Below are 22,256 nucleotides of genomic sequence, written 5' to 3'. Positions count from 1 at the left end.
CATATTATTATGAAAAACAATGTTTACCACTTTATTCTGTGTTAAAAATGTTAACTTATATTTTACTTTTTATTGCCCCATAAGAAATGTAAGTAGTTATCGTACGCACTACACTGTAATATGGCAAAACTAGACTACATAATACCATAGTAATACCATAGTATTATGTATTTTATATATATATAATACAATATTTTTGGTGAACATCATGGTGCTTACTGGGTACGCAGTGGTTACCAAAATTCAGCAGGTATCTAAAAGGGTTTGTACATAATGTACTATAATACAGTAGATATGTTAGTACATACTACTAGTCAATAAAACACGTTGGTGAATACCATGGTACTTTTTGGGTACCGCAGTGGCTATCAGGTATCTAATATGGTATAGTCTTTACTATACCATACCAGTAGTATAGTATAATATTAAAAACTATACCATATTAGATACCTGATATCCACCGTGGTACCCAAAAAGTACCATGGTATTCACCAAAGTGTTTTATTAACCTTTGGAAGGAACTATAATGGGAAAAATGGCACTGAATAATTTACTATATGACTATTACCATTATATAATAGGAAATGAAAATAAGAAATGTAATATATTTTTATTGCTTATACATGTATACCTGGTCTGTACAAGAAAATATCATTTTATGTTCTTCTTTCTTACTCGTAATATCTTAATATTCTTCTCCTACTTAAGGACATGGTACTGAAGTGAGATTTAGCATTTCTAAAGTTTTTACTTTGCCCTTTATCACTCATAATAATTTTACAATTAAGATGTATTTTATCATAATTCACCTCTTAATATCAAGCCCTTTGAAATTGGTACCACACACACATCTCTGGTTAATACCTGGAACATTCAGGACTGGAAAAGGAAGGATTATTAAATAACCTCATATTCTGCTTAATTAGAAACTAAGCTACTTAATAAAAGAGACAGATGCATCTTAAATCAATTTTATTATCAAGAATCAGAGATGACCAACCCAGATGATGCATTTAGAGAAATAAAATGTGTTTGCGCTTGAAAAAAAAAAGGTGGCTTATCTAAATATTTGCAGCATCTGTGAAGGAAATATCCAAGCACTAAAGAGTGCGTTTCTCATTTAGTAAAGTTTATTTCATCATCTGCTTTGCTGTATTCCTTCAAGATATCCTGTAAAATCTTTGTTTGGGGAGTAAACATATTCTTCCTGCAACAGAGCGGGCTGAGATCAGTTTAAAAGAAAAAGAAAAAAAAAAAGAAAAAAGCATGCCATTTCTTCTTCGTACTGGCTGTTTATGTATTCAGAGCTGATGCATATTCTGGAGCTCATTCGCTCTAATTAAGTCAATGTCTGCCTGTCATGGCACGGTATCTGAGGGGAGTTTAAAGCTTGGCTGTTAACACGTCTCGCTAACCAGTGCACTTAACTCCTTTCCTCCCCGTTGGGAGCCAGTCGACTGACCTCTGCATGTGGAGAGAGAGAGAGAGAGAGAGAAAGACAGAGGGAGGGCTTGATAATCAGAGCAGCCCTTGCTCCTTAGCATAAGACTACTGAAGCGGGACTAATACTACCCCTGACAAAGAGCCCGGACAGGCTGCGTTTTATTGCGACATTAATTAAACATGTGTATAATTAGCCGGCCTGCTGTACTCCCCTGTGATCAGCTGGGGTCAACAAGCAGGGAGTGATTACGGACCAGAGGAGCCAGAAAGGGCTTGGATGTTTAATTCAGGCAGGCCCTTGGAAGGACGGCCCACCATCCCGCTCTCCAGGCACTCGAACACAGTGTGGGCTTGCTGATCAGCGCTGACCTGCACAGCCTGGGGGTAGAAAGCCTTCAGGGCAGCCACGTGGCTGCGGTACTCCTGCACCCTCTTGCACACTTCGGTCTCTGCATCCCGTGGGTTGCGCTGTAGCCGGGCCTGGATTTTGGCACTTGGGGCAGGATTGTGCAACGAGTGAAACCTGGATTGGTCAGAACAAATTTGCAAAATTAATCATTTATAATAGAATTTCTATTATTAAGGAAATTAAGTCTGTTCCTGTTCTTATTTTGATTCAAGGCATGACCTGATGTGCATTCTGAGATGCCTTTCTGCTCATTGTGGTTTTAAAGAGTAGCGAACTGCAGGGATGTTTTCTGTTTTCTGCACCATTCTGTGTAAACTGTAAACACCATTGCATATGAAGCTATGTAAAAAAACAGCAGTTTCTGAAAGTACTTGAGGTCACATTTTGCTCCATTTGCCATAAACATACAGTAAAGCTCTGTCCCTACTGTATATGTGCATGATTTTATATACTATATTGTACTGCAGCCACATGATTGGCTGATTGGATAAACGAATGAAGAGGTGTATAGATAACTTCTATTTCTATACGTCACACAAAAGGTTACTTACCTGTCTCCTGTTACCGGATCGGTGAACCTGAGGGTCTGTCGCTCCAGAGCGACATCATCGCTCATCTCCAAAAAGAAGACCCTGTCCAAAACACCAAAAAAAATTCTTTAAAAAAATTTTTTTTTTAGAAATCCCTTTAGAAGCTTGAAGCATAAGCAATGACATCTTTTATCAACAAAGCTAAAGCCCGAGATGCTTTTATGCTAATTTAGATGGTCGTTATGGGATAAAAAAAAAAAAAAAAGTGGCATCAAGTATTAACGATCTAATAATTATGACGTGTATGTATAAGAGATGAATAAATGATAAGCTAAATAATGGGGGGAAGAAAAGAAGAGCTCTTTTGAGCAGTGGTACTTTAACACTGGAATGTCGGGGTGTTTACCCAGGGGGTTCTCCCTGACTGCACAGCCTCCAGACACAAAGTGGCTTTAATGGTGGAGTCAGGTGGGGAAGCACCAATCAGCCATCCTCGTCACCGCTGACCCCCCCGTCAGAGCGCCGGCCCCTGGAGAATCTCGACGTCTCGAGTCGTAGCTACAATATCATACAATTTTTACCAGCAGGCTGAGGCGGAGGTGATGTTGGGGCTGAAGAAGAAGTCCAGCAAGAATTGGTGAGAGAGAAAGAGAAAGAAAAAGAGAGAAAAAAGGGGGGGGGGAGTGGGGGAGGGAAGGAGATCTGAGATGTGCTTTTGATAAAATATTTAAATGCCTTTGTCCTTCTGCCTCTCACTGATGCTGTGAAATCGTGAGCCCCTCCGGAATGGACAAAGGATCCCTTTGAGCGAGCCTCGACTGACCACTGTCCTTGAAATCATGTCACATATTTGAAGGGTTCCCTAGGACTCGTCAGCTGCGCCGGTGCGTGATGGTTTCGCTGAAAAGGCGTCGCTCAATTTTTAATGAATATTTGTCTTTAAAAAGAAATAATAACTACTCTGCAAAGCTATTAGAATTAATATTAATGCTCAGCCATGAAATATTCATGTGCAGCAGAGAAAAAGGTGGGTATGGGGGTTGTCTGAGAAAAAGTGTGCTTCTGCGTTTGTCTCTTTTCCTTCCCCCTCATTTGCGAAGTGTGTACGTGTATGTGTATATGTGTGTGTAAACTTGACGTCGTGTACATGACAGCTTGATATTCTCAAACAAATGACGAACTAAAACAAGGCAGCTAACAAGCGTCAGTTAGTTGTCAGTCCTCTGCTGCTACAAATTTTCCAAACGGCATACATGATAAATATGACAGAACATCTGCGCACATGTGTATAGCGTGTGAGTGTGTAGTGTGAATAGCATTCAACTGGTATCTTGACTAAGTGCACGCTTCTACTCTTAACTATCCTCTCAGGATGATCCGAACAGGTCTCTGTACACATCCTGCCTCCGTTTCTCTCCTTTTCCATCTCCCCGAATTAAGAAATTAATGAGGGATAGATTCTTTACAGGCGGACCGGCAATGTTTACCGCTGATTAAATTATAATGTGGCCCCATGCTGTATAATTCATAAGCCAATTAGTGGAAGTGTTGCTTGATTTGATGGCAAGCGGACGCATGAAATACATTTAACTAATAGGAAGCAGGAGACGAGCGTGGCAATGGGAAAAAAGAGAGAGAGAGGAGAGAGAGAGAGAGAGAGAGAGAGAGACAGGAAGGAGAGAGCGGGTGATTGTGATTGGCTGGCCTTTTCTAGAATTACGTGGCTAATTGCCCTGCTTTATCTGCCTGTCACGGATAGCTATGCATATTGCAGTGGTTTCAAAGACTCTGATTGTTTGTGAGCGTGTCAGGGCTGTAAGAGGCGACTGACTGCCCGAACTGGAGTGTAGTTAAAGACTGACAGGAAGCCCGTTGATGGCAATAGCACAAACAATCAACCTGTAGATTTGAATACTGCATGAATGGATCATGAATTCTGTTTTAAACTCCCACTGGGTTTTGGGGTTTTCTCAGGGTTCTCCGGTTTCCCCGCAGACTGAAAACATGCATTATGGGTTGATTGACGTTGACTGCTTTATCAAATTGCCCACAGTGTATAAATAAATGTGTGTACACCTACTGTATGTCTTCAACGTACTCGTCAATGTATGTTACTGCGATGACTGTTGGTTGGATGGATGGAGGGATGGATAGAGGTTATAGACAGCGCCATAGCTAAGAAGATGCTAATCCATCACAGAGCACACATATACACACAGTACAGGCAATTTGGCAAACGCCAATTAGCCTAATCTGCATGTCTTTGGACAGTGGGAGGAAACCGGAGTACCCGGAGGAAACCCACCAAGCACGGGGAGAACATCCAAACTCCATGCGCACAGAGGTGAATCAAACCCGACCGCTTGAGGTGTGAGCCAATAGTTCAGTGGATAGTTCAGGGTGACACGGTGGCTTGGTGATTAACACTGTCGCCTTGGACCTCCGTGTTTGATTCCCAGCGAGGTTCGATTCACACCTTGGGGTCTGTGTGCATGGAGTTTGCATGTTCTTCCCGTGCTTGGTGGGTTTCTTTCGGGGACTCCAGTTTCCTCCCACAGTCCAAAGACATGCAGATTAGGCTAATTGCCGTTCCCCAAATTGCCTGTAGTGTGTAAATAAGTGTGTGGGTGTGTGTGTATGTGTGTGCCCATCCATCCAGGGTGTGCGCTGCCTCATACTCCAAGTCACCCTGGCTAGGTTCTAACCCAACCCTGTGACCCTGTATACAGGTTAAAGCAGTAAAGATGATGAGTGAGAGTAAGTGAATATCCCCATTCAAAATATTTGCAGATCCCTTTATTTCCTTAACAAAATCATAAGAACATTTGACAGCTGAGGAACCAAAAACCTCAATGGACAGGATGTCATACACAATGACAGTGACAGTGATCTGTAAGCTCACGTATGCAGAAAAGGGTAGATAACACAGAAGGTCTGCGTGTCCAATACTGCACTGTGATGCAGACTAAACATCACGGAGGCAGCCGACTGGCTTCTTGTTTCGCAGAGTAAGCGTGTGCTAGCCTTCACTGTCTGCTGTATGACAGGAGAGTGACGGCTGATGGGGAGAAAATGACGACATGTGATGGTCAGGCTATGAGTGATTGATCAGATTTTAATCAGGATCGCTATTTAATCAGGTAACTAGGATGTCAGAGCCGGGGCATTCTCATTTATCTGATAGGATCCTGTTTCCTGTCTTCCTCTTTTGTCTTTTTTTCCAGGATCAGGTAACTTTTTTTTTGGTTTTTTTTTTTTTAATGAAGTTAAACTTTAAACGATTAAAATAAAAAATCACTTGCATAAAACTTTGGGGGGGGGGGGGGGGGTGGGGGGGGGTGCATACAATTTAATGTGTATATTTATTCTCACATTTCACACAAGATCCTCACTCCTGCTGCAGGATACTCTTTCAAGAAGCACGTAAATAGATCCCTGCCATTAACCTGTCGTTCCAGCTCTGTCGTGCACTTTACCCTGCTTTACTCTCCTCCTCATTGATCAGCGGTGGCAGATAGTACACGCCCACGACCTGGCACCGGGCCGCATTGCTGACTCGACTTATTTGTTTTCTCTGAAGCTTGAGTAACGGGATAGCTGTTAATTAATAAAGCTGTCAGGTAGAGCACGACCGTCAGCTATCAGCGGCTCATCAGTAACATTCTCCTCATTGTTTCGGGGCCCACGGCCGGCCCCGAAATTCAATTACGCTAATGCTATGTAAGTAAGGTCTCCCGCCATTAGAGGAAACCGCTAATAAGGGCTGCTAATGGAATAAATAGAAATCTGTCGAGGAGAGAAGAGAGAGAGAGAGAGAGAGAGAGAGAGAGAAAGAGACTGATAATAATATTCTGAGTAGTACCTGATTGGGATTTTACAGATACTCTCTTAGAATAGAGCTCTTTGTTCTGTTCGGCTGGCGAGTAACTGGAGATCACAGAGGTGTGATGCAGCGTGATGACTAATTCATGTGGGATTCATGTGGGATTTAGATTGTACAAAGTGAGTGACGTTACCCGAACAGGAGTTCACCCGTTCAGCTGATTTCGAGTCATTTAAAGTTTGGATTTAGAAGAACAGTATTGTGCAAAAACCCATCAAGCACCGTGATGAAACTGGCCCTCATCAAGACCTTCCCAGGAAAGTAAGACCAAAACTAATCCCTGCTTTACAGTCATGAGCCTCAGAAATCACCAATTAACAAACAGCACCTCGGATTACGGATCAGAATAGTTATAAAGGCTTTACAGAGCGTAAGTAGCAGATACATCTCAATATTAACTGTTTGAAGAAGATTATTGTACATTTTGGATCACCTTGACATTGTTTTACAGTGTAGAAAGAAAGAATAAATAATAATAAATAATCCGTGCCTGCTCACAAAATGAATAAAAAAAACTTGACACTGAGTGAAAACGCAGTTAATACTAAAAAGTCTAATCTGGGACCCTGGTGGTTTTAGATGCTGAAACAGACAATGAACCACCTCAAAGGCTGTACAACCACCCAGGGCCATCAGATCTGCTGAAGATGAGTAATCTGAGTGGCCACATCCTGCTACAATCACTATACACTACGAATCTAAAACACTACACACTCTTGGCAGAATGGCTGCTTTATACTGATTTGGATTTTATGTTATTCTAAACCATAAAAAAGTAATAATAATAATAATAATAATAATAATAATAATAATAAAAAGAAGAATGCTAGCTCAACCACGCATTTAAAGCAGACCAATTATGCAAAATTCGTTGTTTACTCATTTTTTGGCAAATGAAAAATGAGGGAAAAAAACATTCCTGCCTTTTTTTCTGTCATTTTTTTCCATTTCTGTGTTGCCCAGGGATAAACATAGATTTTTCCACTATTGTGACCTCGTATAAGAAGATCCCCTCCCCATGTTGCTCAGCTCACTGTTCTCAGCTCGTTTTTTAAAGTATGAACAAAAAATGCATCATTTTAGGTATATTTCAGATACAGTACACATACACTTTCGGGGAGCTCTAAGATCTATGTTAACCAGTGTTGGGGGACGTTACTTTTTAAAACTAAGTAAGTTTTAAAGTAACTAATTACTTTACAACATTACTGTCTTTAAAAAGTAATCAGTTACATTACAGCGTTACTTTCTTATAAAAGTAACTAGTTCGAGTACTTTTCCATAAAAATGAAAAATGAAAACTTCTTTGTGATTCCTTATGCATGTTGTTTTAGTCAAGACCTTTATAATTATTCTACCATCATCACTTAGCGAAGTTTGGCCCATAATCTGTTAACTACTAATACCCCTATCTCACCTACGCGGTTTCTCTCATTTGTTTTATTTTTACTTTATTTTATTTTTTTATTATTTTCATGTTTTTTTTTTTTGGGCTGTGGAATGAATAATTTGAGTTTCCATTTTTTTTCTTTGATTTACGAGTGTTTTGGTATATGACCTCGCTTCCTGAACGAATGATGCTCGTAATCCAAGGTTCCACTGTAGTTGGTTTTGTTGGTAGTCAGCTTCAAAAATTACAAACTGAAAAAAAAAACATGCTTTCTGGATAGTTATATCCTTTTTAAAGAATACAAAATCTTTAAACTTTATTTTGGGGGCTAAGTAAACATTTTAAGGGTATACCGCTGATTATTAATTATATACCAGTAAACTGGTGACAGGATCATGAGTACGCAAGGACCACCCATGCCCGCAGGGACCAAAGGCAAGCCCTTCTGGTTGGATCCCACAAAAGCCAGTGCACCCCAAATCGATAAAAAAATTGTCAATGCTGGCCAGGATAGAAAGGCACCAGAACACCTAATGCACCCCTCAACCCACAGCACTCAAAAGATATTGTGCCAACGTCCTGGTGTCAGACACCACAGCACACCCCAGGGGTCTTGTGGACTCACGCCCCCGAGGGCCCCGGAGTCTTCTGTACCGCACTTTAGTACCTGCTAGGGAGAATGTTGGACTCCTGCAGCCTCTCAGCCTGTTCTACATCACGAGGGAAGCCGTGAAGAACCCAACCGCGTGTGGTACAGTCCAGCCTGCTCAGTCTCTCAGTCAGGATCTTCAGCACCATGTTGTCAGGGACTGTCATGAATCAGAAGGAAAAATATGTTACTGACTTTATTTCTTCATTTTTCCCTGCATATTTTTCCACAATTTTACAATTAAAGGCGCATTTTTGCGAACGCAATTGTTAACGACTTCCAAGACATGCACTCTGAATGACACTTACAGTATACAGTAAACAGAAACGTCTTTTATATACAGTAGTACCTCTACATGAGTTGCCTGGGGTTTAAAAGGTCGAACATTTAGGAAAACTTGAGGAATGTTGTTTACTTCCAGGTAAAGTCAAAACTTATGTTAGCTTGCAAAAAAACACATTAGCAAAAAAAAAAAAAAAAGCTTTTGATAAGAAACTTTATGACTGTAGCAAAAACTGACAGTAAGGCAAGAAGTAAAAGTGATCTAATCAGTCAGTATACTGTGTGTGCTCGTGTGTGTGCCGTTTCTTGTTTGCGTGAGAGATTTTATTCAAATAATGATAAATAAATGAGTAGGAACACTGTCATTTAAATTCATGTATGTACATTTTGTCTTGTGGAGCTTTTCCACCGTTTCCTCTTTGAGCACAAAAGCAGTCAACAGCTTCCTGACAGGCAACATAAGTGAATTGTTTAAGAGGATGATACCGTTATGAAGCCGGAAAGAAGACGCCTCGCTCTTGACACGCGGAATAAGAACACAAAAGCCGGGGACAGTATGTGGAGGAGCTGAAAGGAAAGTGGAGTCGGCGAGCGATGTGGAGGACAAACAAATAATGGGGGTGAGGGGGAAGGAAAGAAAAAAAAATAGAACATTCTTTAAGGAAAGCAAGTGCGCACTCCGGGGGGTCTCTGTGGATGCTGAAAAATTAAAGTTGACGGTTTCAAACTGTCCAATTTCCACATCAAACGCGCGCAGCCTCTTGCCTCTCTCTCCCCAGCTCGGCTTCAAACGCCAGGCAGCCTGGAGAGAGCGCCTCTCCTCTTTTTCCTTGTTCTCTTTCTCTCCTCGTAAGACTACAGTTTTTTTTTTCATTTCCTTAATAATCCTGCTCCCTAAATCCCCAAAGCACTGTTCTGGTTCCACTAGCCACCGTCTCTACATCACCTAATTATACCCCAGCGAGCCCATTAATCAACTCGTAAATTATTTAGGCAAGCTTCTCTGCTTGAAACCCTCACTGTCACAACGCTAGAGGGAGGGAGGGACAGAGTCAGACTCTTCATACACCAGCCGAAAGCTCTCCCCTAGGATGGAAAAAAAAAAAAAAAAACTCGGTTCAACAAGGCATGGGAGTGCCAACTAACACAACATTTACATTATATTTTTTATGCATTCGTTTCTTGCGAGCGTGAATTCATGAATGCATCTGCTGGTGCGGTTCGGCATCTAGTCAACAAGCAGCGTTAGAGTAATGTGTTGGTATTTTAAAAAAAAAAGTCATGAGAGATTCACAGCCACCATATGGAGCTTTTCAAACTATCATGACTTTTATCTGTCTGCTCATAAAGACCTTTGATGCAGGTCAAAATGACATGTAGGATGTTATCCATACACAGTACAGCCGTGCTGAATTCTCAAGCCTCGTTTGATCCAACAAATCACACACACACACACACACTCCTACACACACAGCTCAATCCTACACTTTCTCCTTCCCAACTATTCGGGTAACACTTTCTATTTGTATGGACCCCTTGGTCACAGATGGCATGCTGTTATAGGAAAATAATCATTGACAGTGTGATGTGATGCAAGTTGATTATTTCCTCATAACAGCAAGTCCAGAGGTGTTTTATTCCCCTTATATCAAAGCAATTTGAACAAAACTACTACTGTAACATTATTACAAATTGACACACGATAGATTTTCACCGTTTAATGATGAGGAGCATCTGCGGGACAAGGTTGTCACATATGTTATAACAAAAGTCGTCATTTCAGAAGCTTCTCTTTTTTATTCTTTGTTACAGATAAGACAAAAATTGTTTTGATACTTATGAGCAAAACTCAAACTGTAGACTCCTTCTGTAAATGTTAAATTAAAGATTATGCATTTATCATATGCATTGTTTCATGGGAAAAAAGTTCTTTAATCTTTTTATTATTATCCTTAGATTATGTGTCTGTGATTAAGCTGTTAAGAGTGTTTCCTTACACTTTTCCTTAAACTTAGTTCCATGATCCTTTTTAGAGCGATAAAGATCGTTGTTAAAAGTGCTATATAAATAAAACTGAAATCAATTGAATTGAAATTAACATTATTATTTATATAAACATGTGATCTGCAGCTGGATTCATTTTTAAATTAATCAACACCTTCTGACCAATCAGATTCAAGAATTCAATACCACTCAACCAATTTAACTCTTCTTATACAGTATATTAAGTTTTAAATTTAGTCCAAAAGAATTCAGAAATCTTAGCCTTTGTGTTGTCTGATGTTTGGATATTTCCTATTTTTCCTTTTGCAATTTAGCAAAATACTATCTCACAATAGGATCGGTTCTACACATCACAGAGACACTGTTTGCATTTGCTAAAAACAAGATCTTAGTCTAACAAATTTACCCTTCCTGTCATTTTACCCTTTCTATCATTAACCCCTTGTTTGTCTGCTGCTCCACTTCTAAAAAAAAGTGTTTGTAAAGCAAACACATGGGGCAGTGTGCCTCCAGCCCCAATGGGCATCTATTATATGCTTGTTGTAGTTTCTATCTTTGACCACTAGGTGAATTAATAACACTGATTATTCATTCCCTATACCGTTTATCCTTATTAGGGTTGTAGGAAATCAGGAATTCATCCCAAGGGACTCGGGGCACAAGGTAAGGTAACCCTGGATATGGTGTCAATCAATTGCAAGGCACACAAGCAGAAACTCACACACTACCGGCGATTTGGAAATGCCAATTAGCCTGATCTGAAGTGTGGAAGGAAACCAGAGTACTCTGAGGAAACACGGGAATTGACCCCTTGACCCTACTGTACCGGTGCAAGGCCACAGTGCTAACCACAATAATATCTCAAAGCTGCTAAACGAGACGATGAGCGCTCTGCATTATAACTGTGCGAGATCTAAAACGGTGAGCAAGTCAATTCAACACCTGCCAAATAGCAACGGTTTACAAACTTAAAAAGAAGTCATTAGTAAACCTATTATAAAGTTGAGAACTTAACTGTCCTCTAACTCTCCTCTTACTCTATCCACTCCTCTAAACAATCTCAGCTCATTAAATTTGATCCACTCTTATGTTTCCTTAGCCCTGAGGTATCTCTTGCCTTTGTGTCAATACGCACACAGTGGGCGAAGAGCTAACTGCAGGAAGCTGAGTTCAGCCGTCAGACGTGCCCGCCGCGGCTACGCCGAGGACACAGAGCCGGGTGGAAATGAAAAGTCGCTAGAGAAGCAACACCTCTGTGATAAGGCGCTCGAGTGTCAGTCTCATTAAATGCACAGGCGCTTTTGTAGCTCAAGCATTCTCGAGGGACGTTTATCATATTAATCACATCTTGCTCAAGGCAAGTTTAGACACTTGGCGGCGGTGACTGGCAGACACAGCGGATTGGGATGTGGTGCGAGGGGCTGGGTCTGTTTGGATAATCTAACTGGGGATAGGACGCTGTGGCATATTTACTGCTCCCCCTTATTGAATTAGTTTTCCTTTGGGGTTTCTCAAGTAGATGTGGACAAGGGATAATATAGAGTCAATGACAGCAGTAAGAAATATCAAAAATATGGATGCACAATAAGAAATGTTACCTATTTTACAGTAAATCATCATACACACATCATTACTGCTATTCAGATCACAGTTTGATGGACAGTACAAATGACAAAATAAATTATTCCTATGCGGCGCCTTTAGATGAATATTTGTAAGGCCATGTGGACAATTTTTTCCAAGAAACTCAAAAATCGACCTTTGGATTAAATTTTATCTTTCAACACAAGGACTAATGTGGTTAAATGTGTAGTGTACATACAGTACAGTGCAAATAACTGCTCTTATGCAAGGATTTCTTTTACTACATTTAAAAAAATACTATAAGACGCAGTAAACAGTAATTAATGAAACAAAGTCAATAATTCCTTGGTGAACTTTTGCTTAAAATATAAAATACAGTCTCAGGTACAATTTTTGCAGTTGTGCAGTTTTATGAAGGGAAATTAGCTGCTTAGTTTTACTGAACATCCTGCAGAAACAGTGACGGTTCTTCTGAGGTCACACCTGACTGTTTTTTCATGCAGCAAAAACAAAAATCTTTCTTTTTCTTTTCTGTTTTGGTCCGGAAAGTGTCTTCGACATAAAATGCTGCTTTATTTTCTAGGATACAGATAATTTACTGTAAGATTTTTTTGTTGCTGGAATACTAATTCTTGAAAAATCAAAAATGTTTTTTGTACTGACTTGATAATGAAGTCATAAAATCAACATGTATAACAAAGTTATAAAAAATAAAAATCAACAGGGTGCCTAAGACTTTTGCACAGTATTGTATATATGAAACTCATGACTTGAGCTATTAGATAATAAGTGCATTCTTACTAAAATGTCCATTTGACTAAATCGCCATCAATAACCATAATTAATTCTCCTAATCCTTATTTTATAGATCTTCTCAGTTAGACTTTATATATTACTATGTTAAAATACTCACTCACTCAGTCATCTTCTACACCGCTTTATCCTGTATTCAGGGTTGCAGGGACCTGGAGCCTATCCCAGGAGACTTAGGGCACGAGGTACACCCTGGTGCACCAATCCATCGCAGGGCACACACATACACACTACGGGCAATTTGGCAATGCCAGTTAGCCTAAATTGCATATCTTTGGACTATGGGAGGAAACCGGAGTACCCGGAGGAAACCCACCAAGCATGGGGAGAACGTGCAAACTCCATGCATACACAGACAGGAATCGAGTCTGGCCGGGAATCGAACCCGGACCCTGGAGGTGCAAGGCGACAGTGCTAACCACTACACCACCATGCCGCCCCTATGTTAAAATATCTTATCCATTTTTCTTTCGGCTGATTTTGAACTCTTTAAGGCACTATAAGGCTCTCTTATTCCTCCTTTACATTTTCTCTTCTCCTTTACAACTTTTTTTTCTTATGATCTTGTGTATCAGTCCGTAGGATATATCTAACTTGATTTTTCTCTCTCTTTCTAGTATTCTTGTTCTGTTTTACAATTTCAATCCTTCTTTTTTGGATTCTGATTCATTACTATAACTTTCACCATTGCTTTCTTCCTTAAATTTCCTGTCATAAGTTATAAGTCTCCCATAAGTCATAATGTACTTACTTATGCAAGGGATGTTCAAGTCAAACCGGGACTTTCGATGGCATAGAATAACAGAACACAGTTATGAGAGTAAAATCTTCCTTTATTTCTCTATATCATCCTCTGCTACACTAATAAATTTATCCCAGAGTTTCACTCGTGCTTGGGTACCATCAAGGTAGAAAGTTTTCTCAGTATGCCAAAGCCATGATCGGACTGCCTGCTTTATGTCTGAAACGCTGGCCTCTCAGGAACTCCTTTAATGGCCCAGACATGTGGAAATAATGCTTAAAATACCTTAAAACACCTTTACTGGGGGAAAAAAAAAACACATTTGGAAATGGCTTGCACCAGTCGAATGATTTCCTGCATCTAAGAGACTCATTGCAGTACTGTTCTTAATATTTTCTGTAAAAGTAAATCGGATTTACAGTACGACTTCATTCACAAGAAAATTTCATCACAAGTCCCGGTTTGACTTGAACACCTTTTAAACATACAGAAATTGGGAACCAAAAATAAATAATTATGACATGCGCACATTAAAAATACTCCACACTATTGTTGATAAAAACATGCATTTACATAACATGCTATTTAACTTTTAGAAGCGTAACACAAGCTTGTGTGATAAATATAACGTTTAGAAAGTGAACATTCCCCGGTAACTGCATTGCAACACTAACCAGACAGATGGCTAGAACAGGTTTATTTTTGCCATACCATTATACATATGCAAACATCATAATGTAACTGGCCACACTGCGCCTGACACGGGTGGTCTAATTATTTGCCTGAAAACTGAAAACTCTAACAGAGTCGGCAGACTCCAAATAGGCCCCTTACACTTCAGCTTCAGCTCTCCTCGTGCGTGACCTGCTTGACAGCGTGCGTATGTGAGGAGGTGAAAGAAGTTTACCTTGCCGTCCTGACTCCAGAAAGGGTTTAATGAGCTCTCCCATACTGCTCTCATCCGCCGCCACTGCTTTCAAAAGTTCACCACAACAAACTACAGAGGGAAATAGAGAACGCAACAGAGAAAGAAAAAGAGGGTGTGAATGAAAATGAGAGGAGAAGAGGTAAAAAAAAAAGAAGAAGAAGAAGAAGAATCGGGCAGAGAGCGTGGAAGAGAGAAAAGCAGAGGAATAGAGCGGTTTTAGAATTTTAAATAAACAGAATGCGTAATGCTCTGAGTGACCTTTCAGACAGAGGGGGAAAAAAAAAGCAGAGGGAAAAAAAGAGGACAGGACAGAGCATGTATTCAAGAGAAGACTGGAAATAAAATAACATGTCAAAACGAGGATCTAGAGAAAATATGCATAATAATAATAATAATCATCATCATCATTATCATCATCATAATAATACTAATAAATATAGTTGCAAGCAACGATGAGCGGGCCCAAGCACCCTGCGCCATCTTTTGACTTTTTGACCATGTTAAGTCCCATAAAAAGCCCCGGGATGCTGGAACAAAAACAAACAAATGATCCTTCCAAACAAAAAACTAGAGGGCCTTTTACACGCTTTGAGATCAGCATTTTCAGGCATCAGCACTATCACAGCGATGTCCATAACATAACAGTGCACTAAAACATTAAAAAAAGAAAGATTAATTATTAAATACCACAATGTTGTTAAATTCTCAAATCTAATTGAGAAGATGCTGAGAAGATACAGCTATTATAATAGAGCAGATTATAATTTAAAGCATAAAGGTTTATACGAATACACATGGTTCAAGCAAATACAGTACAGTACGTGAATGAAAATGACAACGCTTGGCTCAGCCGGCACCAACGTGAACACGTTAATAACGTAAATATGCTCAACTGTGCTGTTACAGTATGTGATTAAGCTCAGTCCACAAGTTGGCGATGTAAGTGACTGAACGCTTAGACCGTTTAAGGTATAAGGGGGCCAGCTACAGTATGTCATATCGTTTCCAACTGGGACTGCAGCTTGTGCCTGTGTTGCGGCATAACCGACCGGGTTCACCTACAGTATGGGAGCCATGTTTCACAATCAATGACTGAAACAATAACAGTGCGTGTCTCCGGGAAGATTCTCCAGGATAGAAGGCATTGCATGTTTAGTTTCATTACTAAATGACTAAAGTCAGAAGTTTGGACACTTTTTCTAGATTAATTTTTCCAAAAGTCAGCTGTTCTGGAACGGTTCTTGCAAAAGTACTGGTGCTTGATGGGTTTTTGGAAATGCACTTGACAATAATTTATTCATTTATTCAATCATTGTGCATTTGCAAAACCCATCAAGCACGACCAAAAGTTACCAAATCACCAATAAACAAACAGCACCTCTGATTAGATCCGTTATAAAGGATTTACAGATCATAATATCGACTGTTTAAAGGAAATTATTGTTTATTTTGGACGCCTTCTGTATTGTTTTACAAGGTAGAAAGAAATAAAAATCATGAAGGGCCACTGGATTAGACATTGTGTCCAAACTTTTGTCTGGTATTGTACAGTATATTGCTGCTATACCATAAATAATAACCAGAATTTACATAAATGTTTCACAACATTAAATGCATAAACTATAAACGGATTAAAAAAGTACAGCGTGATTTTCTTTACTTAATACAGTAAAAACTTGTAACTGCTGTGGTAAAGAGGAATAAAGCATTTCTGTTGGGGTAACAGCAGCTTCTTAATTATTTTTCCTAAAACAAAAACATAGGACATTTATGTTTTATTCCTTATTTATATATTATATATAAAAAGAGGCTGGAAAACAGTGCATTAGCTCACCATCGACGAGGTTGTATTTCTGGGCAAGCGAGCCGGCCTGGAGACTCTTCCCACATCCCGGTGGTCCAAACAAGAGGATTCGGGGAGTGTGAGGCGCGTCGGAGCGATGTCTAGACAGGATGTAGCTCAACACTACAAGATAGAGAAGGCACATGAAGACAATCAGATCGATTCAAGAGAAGGTTCTGAGTGATTTAAGCTCTGTAGCCTCCTGCTCTATAGCAGAACCTGGCTGTGTGGTTTCGTCAGTATATTTCTAGTAAATGATAAACAACTGTGCCATGGAACAAATGCAACTAATCAATAAAAAAACTTAATTGTAGTTAATACAGTTTGTCAGTGCCATTGCGCCAATTAACCAGGTCACAAATGACTCGAGTAATTAAACCTACTGCATGCATAAAATGTCTTTATACTGTATACACGTTTGATTGTTTAGCTGAAATAAACAAAACCATTTCATGACAATGTGTCATCAAAATTCCTCGACCCAGCCTGCTTTATTCAGTAAATTAGACGTCAGTATTTTGCAAGAACGGAAGAAATCCTCTTTAGCCGTTTAATGGAGCCGGGTAATTCGACGTTTATGTTGGGATGGTGAGAACGTCCTGTTAAATGCCACATGCTCAGATGATAAACAGTCATCGCGGCTCATCTGAATATAAGGAAGTCGGCTTGATTAATAAATCATTAGAGGCCTCGTCTGTGCTCCGCGAGGGCAGCGAACATCTGCTTGCAGCTGGTCCTCACCCATGACAATGCCTTTCATCTGTTCCCTCTAATGTGTGATAATTAACAGTGGCCTAATTATAACTAATGAGTCTCTCTAGTCCTACGTTTTACGCTAATTGCCAGACAACGGCGCCGATAAATGGTTAATATGCAAAACATGCTAATGTGTTAAAAGGCTACGTTGGCGGGGGGGTTGTGGGGGGAGGCTAGTAACGTTGCAATCAAACCGCATGCTGAATTAGCAATAATCAATATTTAAGGCAACATCTTAATTGCGGTTTATTGCTCGGGCCTTGACGCCATGAATGTTTTATAGAGGAGAGAGAGATCGCAAATATTTGTTTTATTTTCACCGTTTAACTCCGTCAAGCACGCTGAGTGTGATTAAATAAAGACGGCCGCGCCTGAGCACGTCGGCGCGGGCCTCGCATTCGAACAATCAAGCTGAAATCTTTAAACCATTAGTGGAAGAGTGGAAGAGGAGTTGCTCTCATGGTGCTCTATATAGCGGTTTGAATGCAATACTAATGCACTAATGCGGGCTGTAATGGTGCAATGAGCTCATATTCAGCCGCACATGGCAGTTAGAGAATATGAATACGAATTAAGACCATAAGTTGGATACATAAAGGAAAAGCAAAATGCCAGAAAAGTGGAATTTCATATTAATCCAGGAATGAGGTTCAACTGAATTACGAGCTATTTATTTATAAAATAAGGACCTAATTAGGAATTAACTGTTCATGTTGACAAATAAAACTTGGATTTTTTTTTCCTCCTAATCCCCCCAAAGGTCTTTCCTCTCTCTCTCTCGCTCTCTCTCTCTCTCTTTCTCTCTATATTCAGATGATACAGTAGATGCAAACAAGAGCTGAAATATTCAGCAGACAGAGAGCGCTTCTTATCCCCACGACAAAAGGGAGCGCATTATTATTTTGTCAAGTCGAGTGGTGTAATATTGAGACAGGTTATACTGGGACAGCTGTAGTGGCTCTGGTTTTGCCTGCACACCGTTGATCGGGTCCTCGTGGGACGCCAGGCGCCTGCAGCACTGCCCGAAGCGAAGTCCCCTAACCCGGCCAATCACTGGCTCCCAGTGGAGCAGCTGCACTGCTGAACTCACAGCTGACCACAGCTCAGGTCAGCACAGCGGGGAAACACTGTACAGGAAGTACACTAAAAAGTCTTGTAGCATGTTCACAACAGGAGGGGACAGATCATGAAATACCCTAAACCTGACTAAACAAATGATGATGAGCTATCCGGAGCTTAATTCAAACTTTATTTTTTCGTGACTATTATACATATCCTATCCATTATTAAAACATTACCATCAAAATATCTATAAAACATTTACAGACAAAAATTCTTGTTGCTATAAATTAAATTTCCATGTAACAGTACTGTTAAATTCCCAAATCTGATGTGACAGCAATGCAGACTATAATTCACATGAAATGCGGTTTGGACTCCTGGGTTTTACACAGGTGGCCCGGGATCGACTCCCGGTAAGGGAAAGATCATTTTGGGGAAGTGGCGGCTCAAACGGTTAAAGCTTTGGTTTAGTAATCGAAAGGTCGAGGGTTCAAGCCCCAAAACCGCCAAGTTGCCACTGTTGAGACCTTGATCAACGCCCATCACACTATCTGCTGCAGGGGTGTTGTATCCTGGTTGACCCTGGACTCGACCCTGACCTCAGCTTTGTAACTGGGTTATGTAAAAAAAATTATAATTTCCCTGTGCTGTAAGGTAATTATGACAAATAATTAAATTTTACTCCTAATGTCAAGACATAGTCTCGAAAAGGAATGACTAATTATAACTGTTATAATAGCAGTGACTTTGGTTGATTATTTTCCTGTCACAACTATTCAAAGGTGTTTTACTCCTTACTTGTCCTTTTAATTTAGTCATGCAGGGGTGCAAACTTTTGCACACAGCTGTTTTTTTTATCTAGAGTGGTATCATTTAAAGCCTTACAATTATTAAACAATATTTATTATAAAATAGTTTTTCTTGATGTCTTATTAGTATTAATATCTGTAAATTTTATACAATTTATACATATTTTAAAACTATACATATATGACATAAAGCATCGCTGTGATACTTTTAACACCCTTAAACTTCCAAATTGCCCAGACTGATACTCTTCACTCTTGCATCTACAACAGTTTCCAGTTCCAGTACAAACCATTTGTAGTAAATTCTTAACAAAAAACACATGATAACAAATGATAAACTAAATAATAAGAAAATGTAAATGTACTAACAGTTATTATAGCATTATCTTTTCTTTAATGGTGTCTATAGATATCTGCTAATCATGCGTACAGGTAAAAATAAGTGAGAGCTGAAAGTGTCCTCACCTTGATCAAAGACATCTTCATGGGGCTGGTCAGCATCAATGATCTTTAGGCAGTAACCGTAGGTGTCCTGTAGACCCTGGACCTTCCGGTGGTACGCCTGCAGCTGACGGGATATTTCCTTGTCCTCCATCAGGCAATCTGGCCTCTCGAGACGCTGAGCTACCCCGGCACTCGCAGGACACATGAACGTCAGGTGGTACACATCTGAAGACAAAAAACAGCACATGAAAAATGTGCCTGAATAAAATACAGTACCCCCGAGCATTCCTTTAAAATATTGTATAAAATATTTGGCAGTCAGATACTGTAAGAAACTACAAGCTGGACATTTTTACTAATTTCATACTGTGGGAAAAGCACCGTGCTCAGTGAACTTCTAGCAACTTAAGTGATACCTTACATTTTACCATACCATACAGAGTAACCCGCTAAAATACTTGGATTACTTTTTTTGATGTAACGAGTAATCTAACGCGTTGGGTCCGCCATTTAAGTACTCACTTATTAAGTTATGTTTTCCAAAATGTAATCCGTTATGCAGACAGCAGTCGGTTCGTTAGTGTGTGTAAGTGTTTGTGTGAAAGTCGTCCTACATCCCCTCACCCCCGATAACCCGTCCCCCCTCTGTTATTCCTGCTGTTATACCCCTATCTCATTTATGTGGTTTGGCTGACCGCCCGACGTTCCGCAAAGTTCTGCAAGGTCCGCAAGCTGCTGCGAGGACCGACGCACAGAAAGATGGAAACGTCAAAACCTTGCGGTGAATCATGACTTACAGTACGACCACCACGCGACACCGCGTAGGTGAGATATGGGTATTAGTAGTTAACAGATTATGGGCCAAACTTCGCTGAGTGATGATGGTAGAATAATTATAAAGGTCTTGACTAAAACAACATGCGTGAGGAATCACAAAGGAGTTTTCATTTCGTGCAATGTAAAAGTACTCGAACTAGTTACTTTTATCAGAAAGTAACGCTGTAATGTAACTGATTACTTTTTAATGACAGTAATTTTGTAATGTAATTAGTTACTTTAAAAAGTTACGTCCCCAACACTGCTAGCGACAGATGAAGGATTTAGCAATCCCTTCCACCCAGACTGCACAGGCAATTTTGTTCTCAATTGTCTTAATCCCATCTCCAAATTATAGGGTGAACTTTTTTTGTTGCATTAATTCACACAACCACATAATAATATTAAATGAATAAAAACGTACTAACATAACATTCATTCAATAACATAATGTTTATTTTCTATCCCGCTTATCCTATACAATAATACAATCCATCACAAGGCAATGGGAATCACCAGGGAGCACCTGATACGATATTATCACGATACCTACAGTAGGTGCTGCTTCAATTTGTATTGCGATTCTATAATTATCATGATTTGTTGTTTTTTTTAGATTTTTTTTAACAATTCTAAACTAACTTGGCAAATGATTACCTCCTCCCACACAGGATGCTGTTCTGCCTGCCAATGTGTAAATAGTTTAGAGCTCACCACCTGTAGGATTATAAAGGAACTGCATATTACCTTAAATGCACAAATTGATTCTGGATTCAGTGTCACGAGACATGAATTTCTACACAAAAGAATCATGATACGTCACTGAATTGATTTTTACTGTCACCAGTTAGACTGATCTGCATGTCTTTGGAGTGTTAGGAGGGAACGGGAGTACTCGGGGGAAACGAACCAAGCATGGGCAGAACATGCAAACTCCACGCACACAGACCTTAGGCAGGAATCGAACCCTTAACCCTGGAGATAACCACTGACGTAACAGATTTTCCATTTATAAATGAAACAAAAAAACAGAAACAATATTAAAGTGAGTGTGTGTGTAAAGTGTGTAAGGTGTCACTGACTTGTGCCCTGGAATTGCTGCAAAGCCTCTGGACACAAATCAGGGACACCGTACACACCTTACACACACCGACTACAGGTAATTTGGAAATACACTCTCATTCACTCACACACACTCACACATTCTCTATACTGCTTATCCTATACAGGGTCACAGGATGCCAGGAGCCTATCATAGGGAACTTTGTGTACAAGGCGGGATACAACGTAGACAGAGTACCAGTACATCACACACACACACACACACACACACACACACACACACACTGAAGGCAATTTGGAAATGCCCATCTGCCTACCTGTATACCTCATGCCTTTTGGAGTTCCAGCCTAGAGGTTCGAGGCGACACTGCTAACCATTGAGCCACCATGTTGCTATCATGAATGACATTTTTTTCTTTTTTTGACAGGTTAGCTAACGTACTGTAACTCTTACAACATACAGTAGATTCACCTTCGACTTAACTTTATTTAGCATTAGTAATGGTAAAGACTAACAATGGCAGGATTCTTCCTAGAAAATTAAATCTTAAATAAGATAGCATTATGCTATACAGTATATATATATATATATATATAGTCCTCGTGGGTAGCATGAAATTGTTAATCCGGAGTGTGTTTTACTGTAGCTTATATCATCAACATGCAAAACTATAGTAATCCCGACTCAATATTAAGACCAATGATACAATCAAGCTCATAATTATTTAGGATGTTGCTATTGGTTTAAATGATTATAATATACAAAGATGTACTGCAGGATTAATCTAATTTATTGTATTATCTCAA

At 39.8% G+C, this 22,256-nt stretch overlaps 1 protein-coding gene across 2 annotated transcripts in view; it reads right to left on the bottom strand.

Moving 5' to 3' along the window:
• Positions 1-973: 973 nt before the first annotated feature.
• The window catches only part of ak8 (adenylate kinase 8), a 34,356-nt gene continuing 13,073 nt past the window's right edge, over positions 974-22,256 (bottom strand). For both annotated transcript variants that reach the window (XM_053481280.1, XM_053481281.1), the window contains 6 exons: positions 19,593-19,796; positions 16,492-16,623; positions 14,637-14,726; positions 8,323-8,464; positions 2,404-2,484; positions 974-1,966 (listed from right to left, as the gene is read on the bottom strand). In XM_053481280.1, the coding sequence (XP_053337255.1) occupies positions 1,690-1,966; positions 2,404-2,484; positions 8,323-8,464; positions 14,637-14,726; positions 16,492-16,623; positions 19,593-19,796 (926 nt within the window). In that variant the 3' untranslated portion in view covers positions 974-1,689. The remainder of the gene's footprint in view (positions 1,967-2,403; positions 2,485-8,322; positions 8,465-14,636; positions 14,727-16,491; positions 16,624-19,592; positions 19,797-22,256) is intronic.

Source organism: Clarias gariepinus, chromosome 21, assembly GCF_024256425.1.
Source record: "Clarias gariepinus isolate MV-2021 ecotype Netherlands chromosome 21, CGAR_prim_01v2, whole genome shotgun sequence".
NCBI classification, from domain to species: Eukaryota; Metazoa; Chordata; class Actinopteri; order Siluriformes; family Clariidae; genus Clarias; species Clarias gariepinus.
This window is presented reverse-complemented; position numbering and strand designations above follow the sequence as displayed.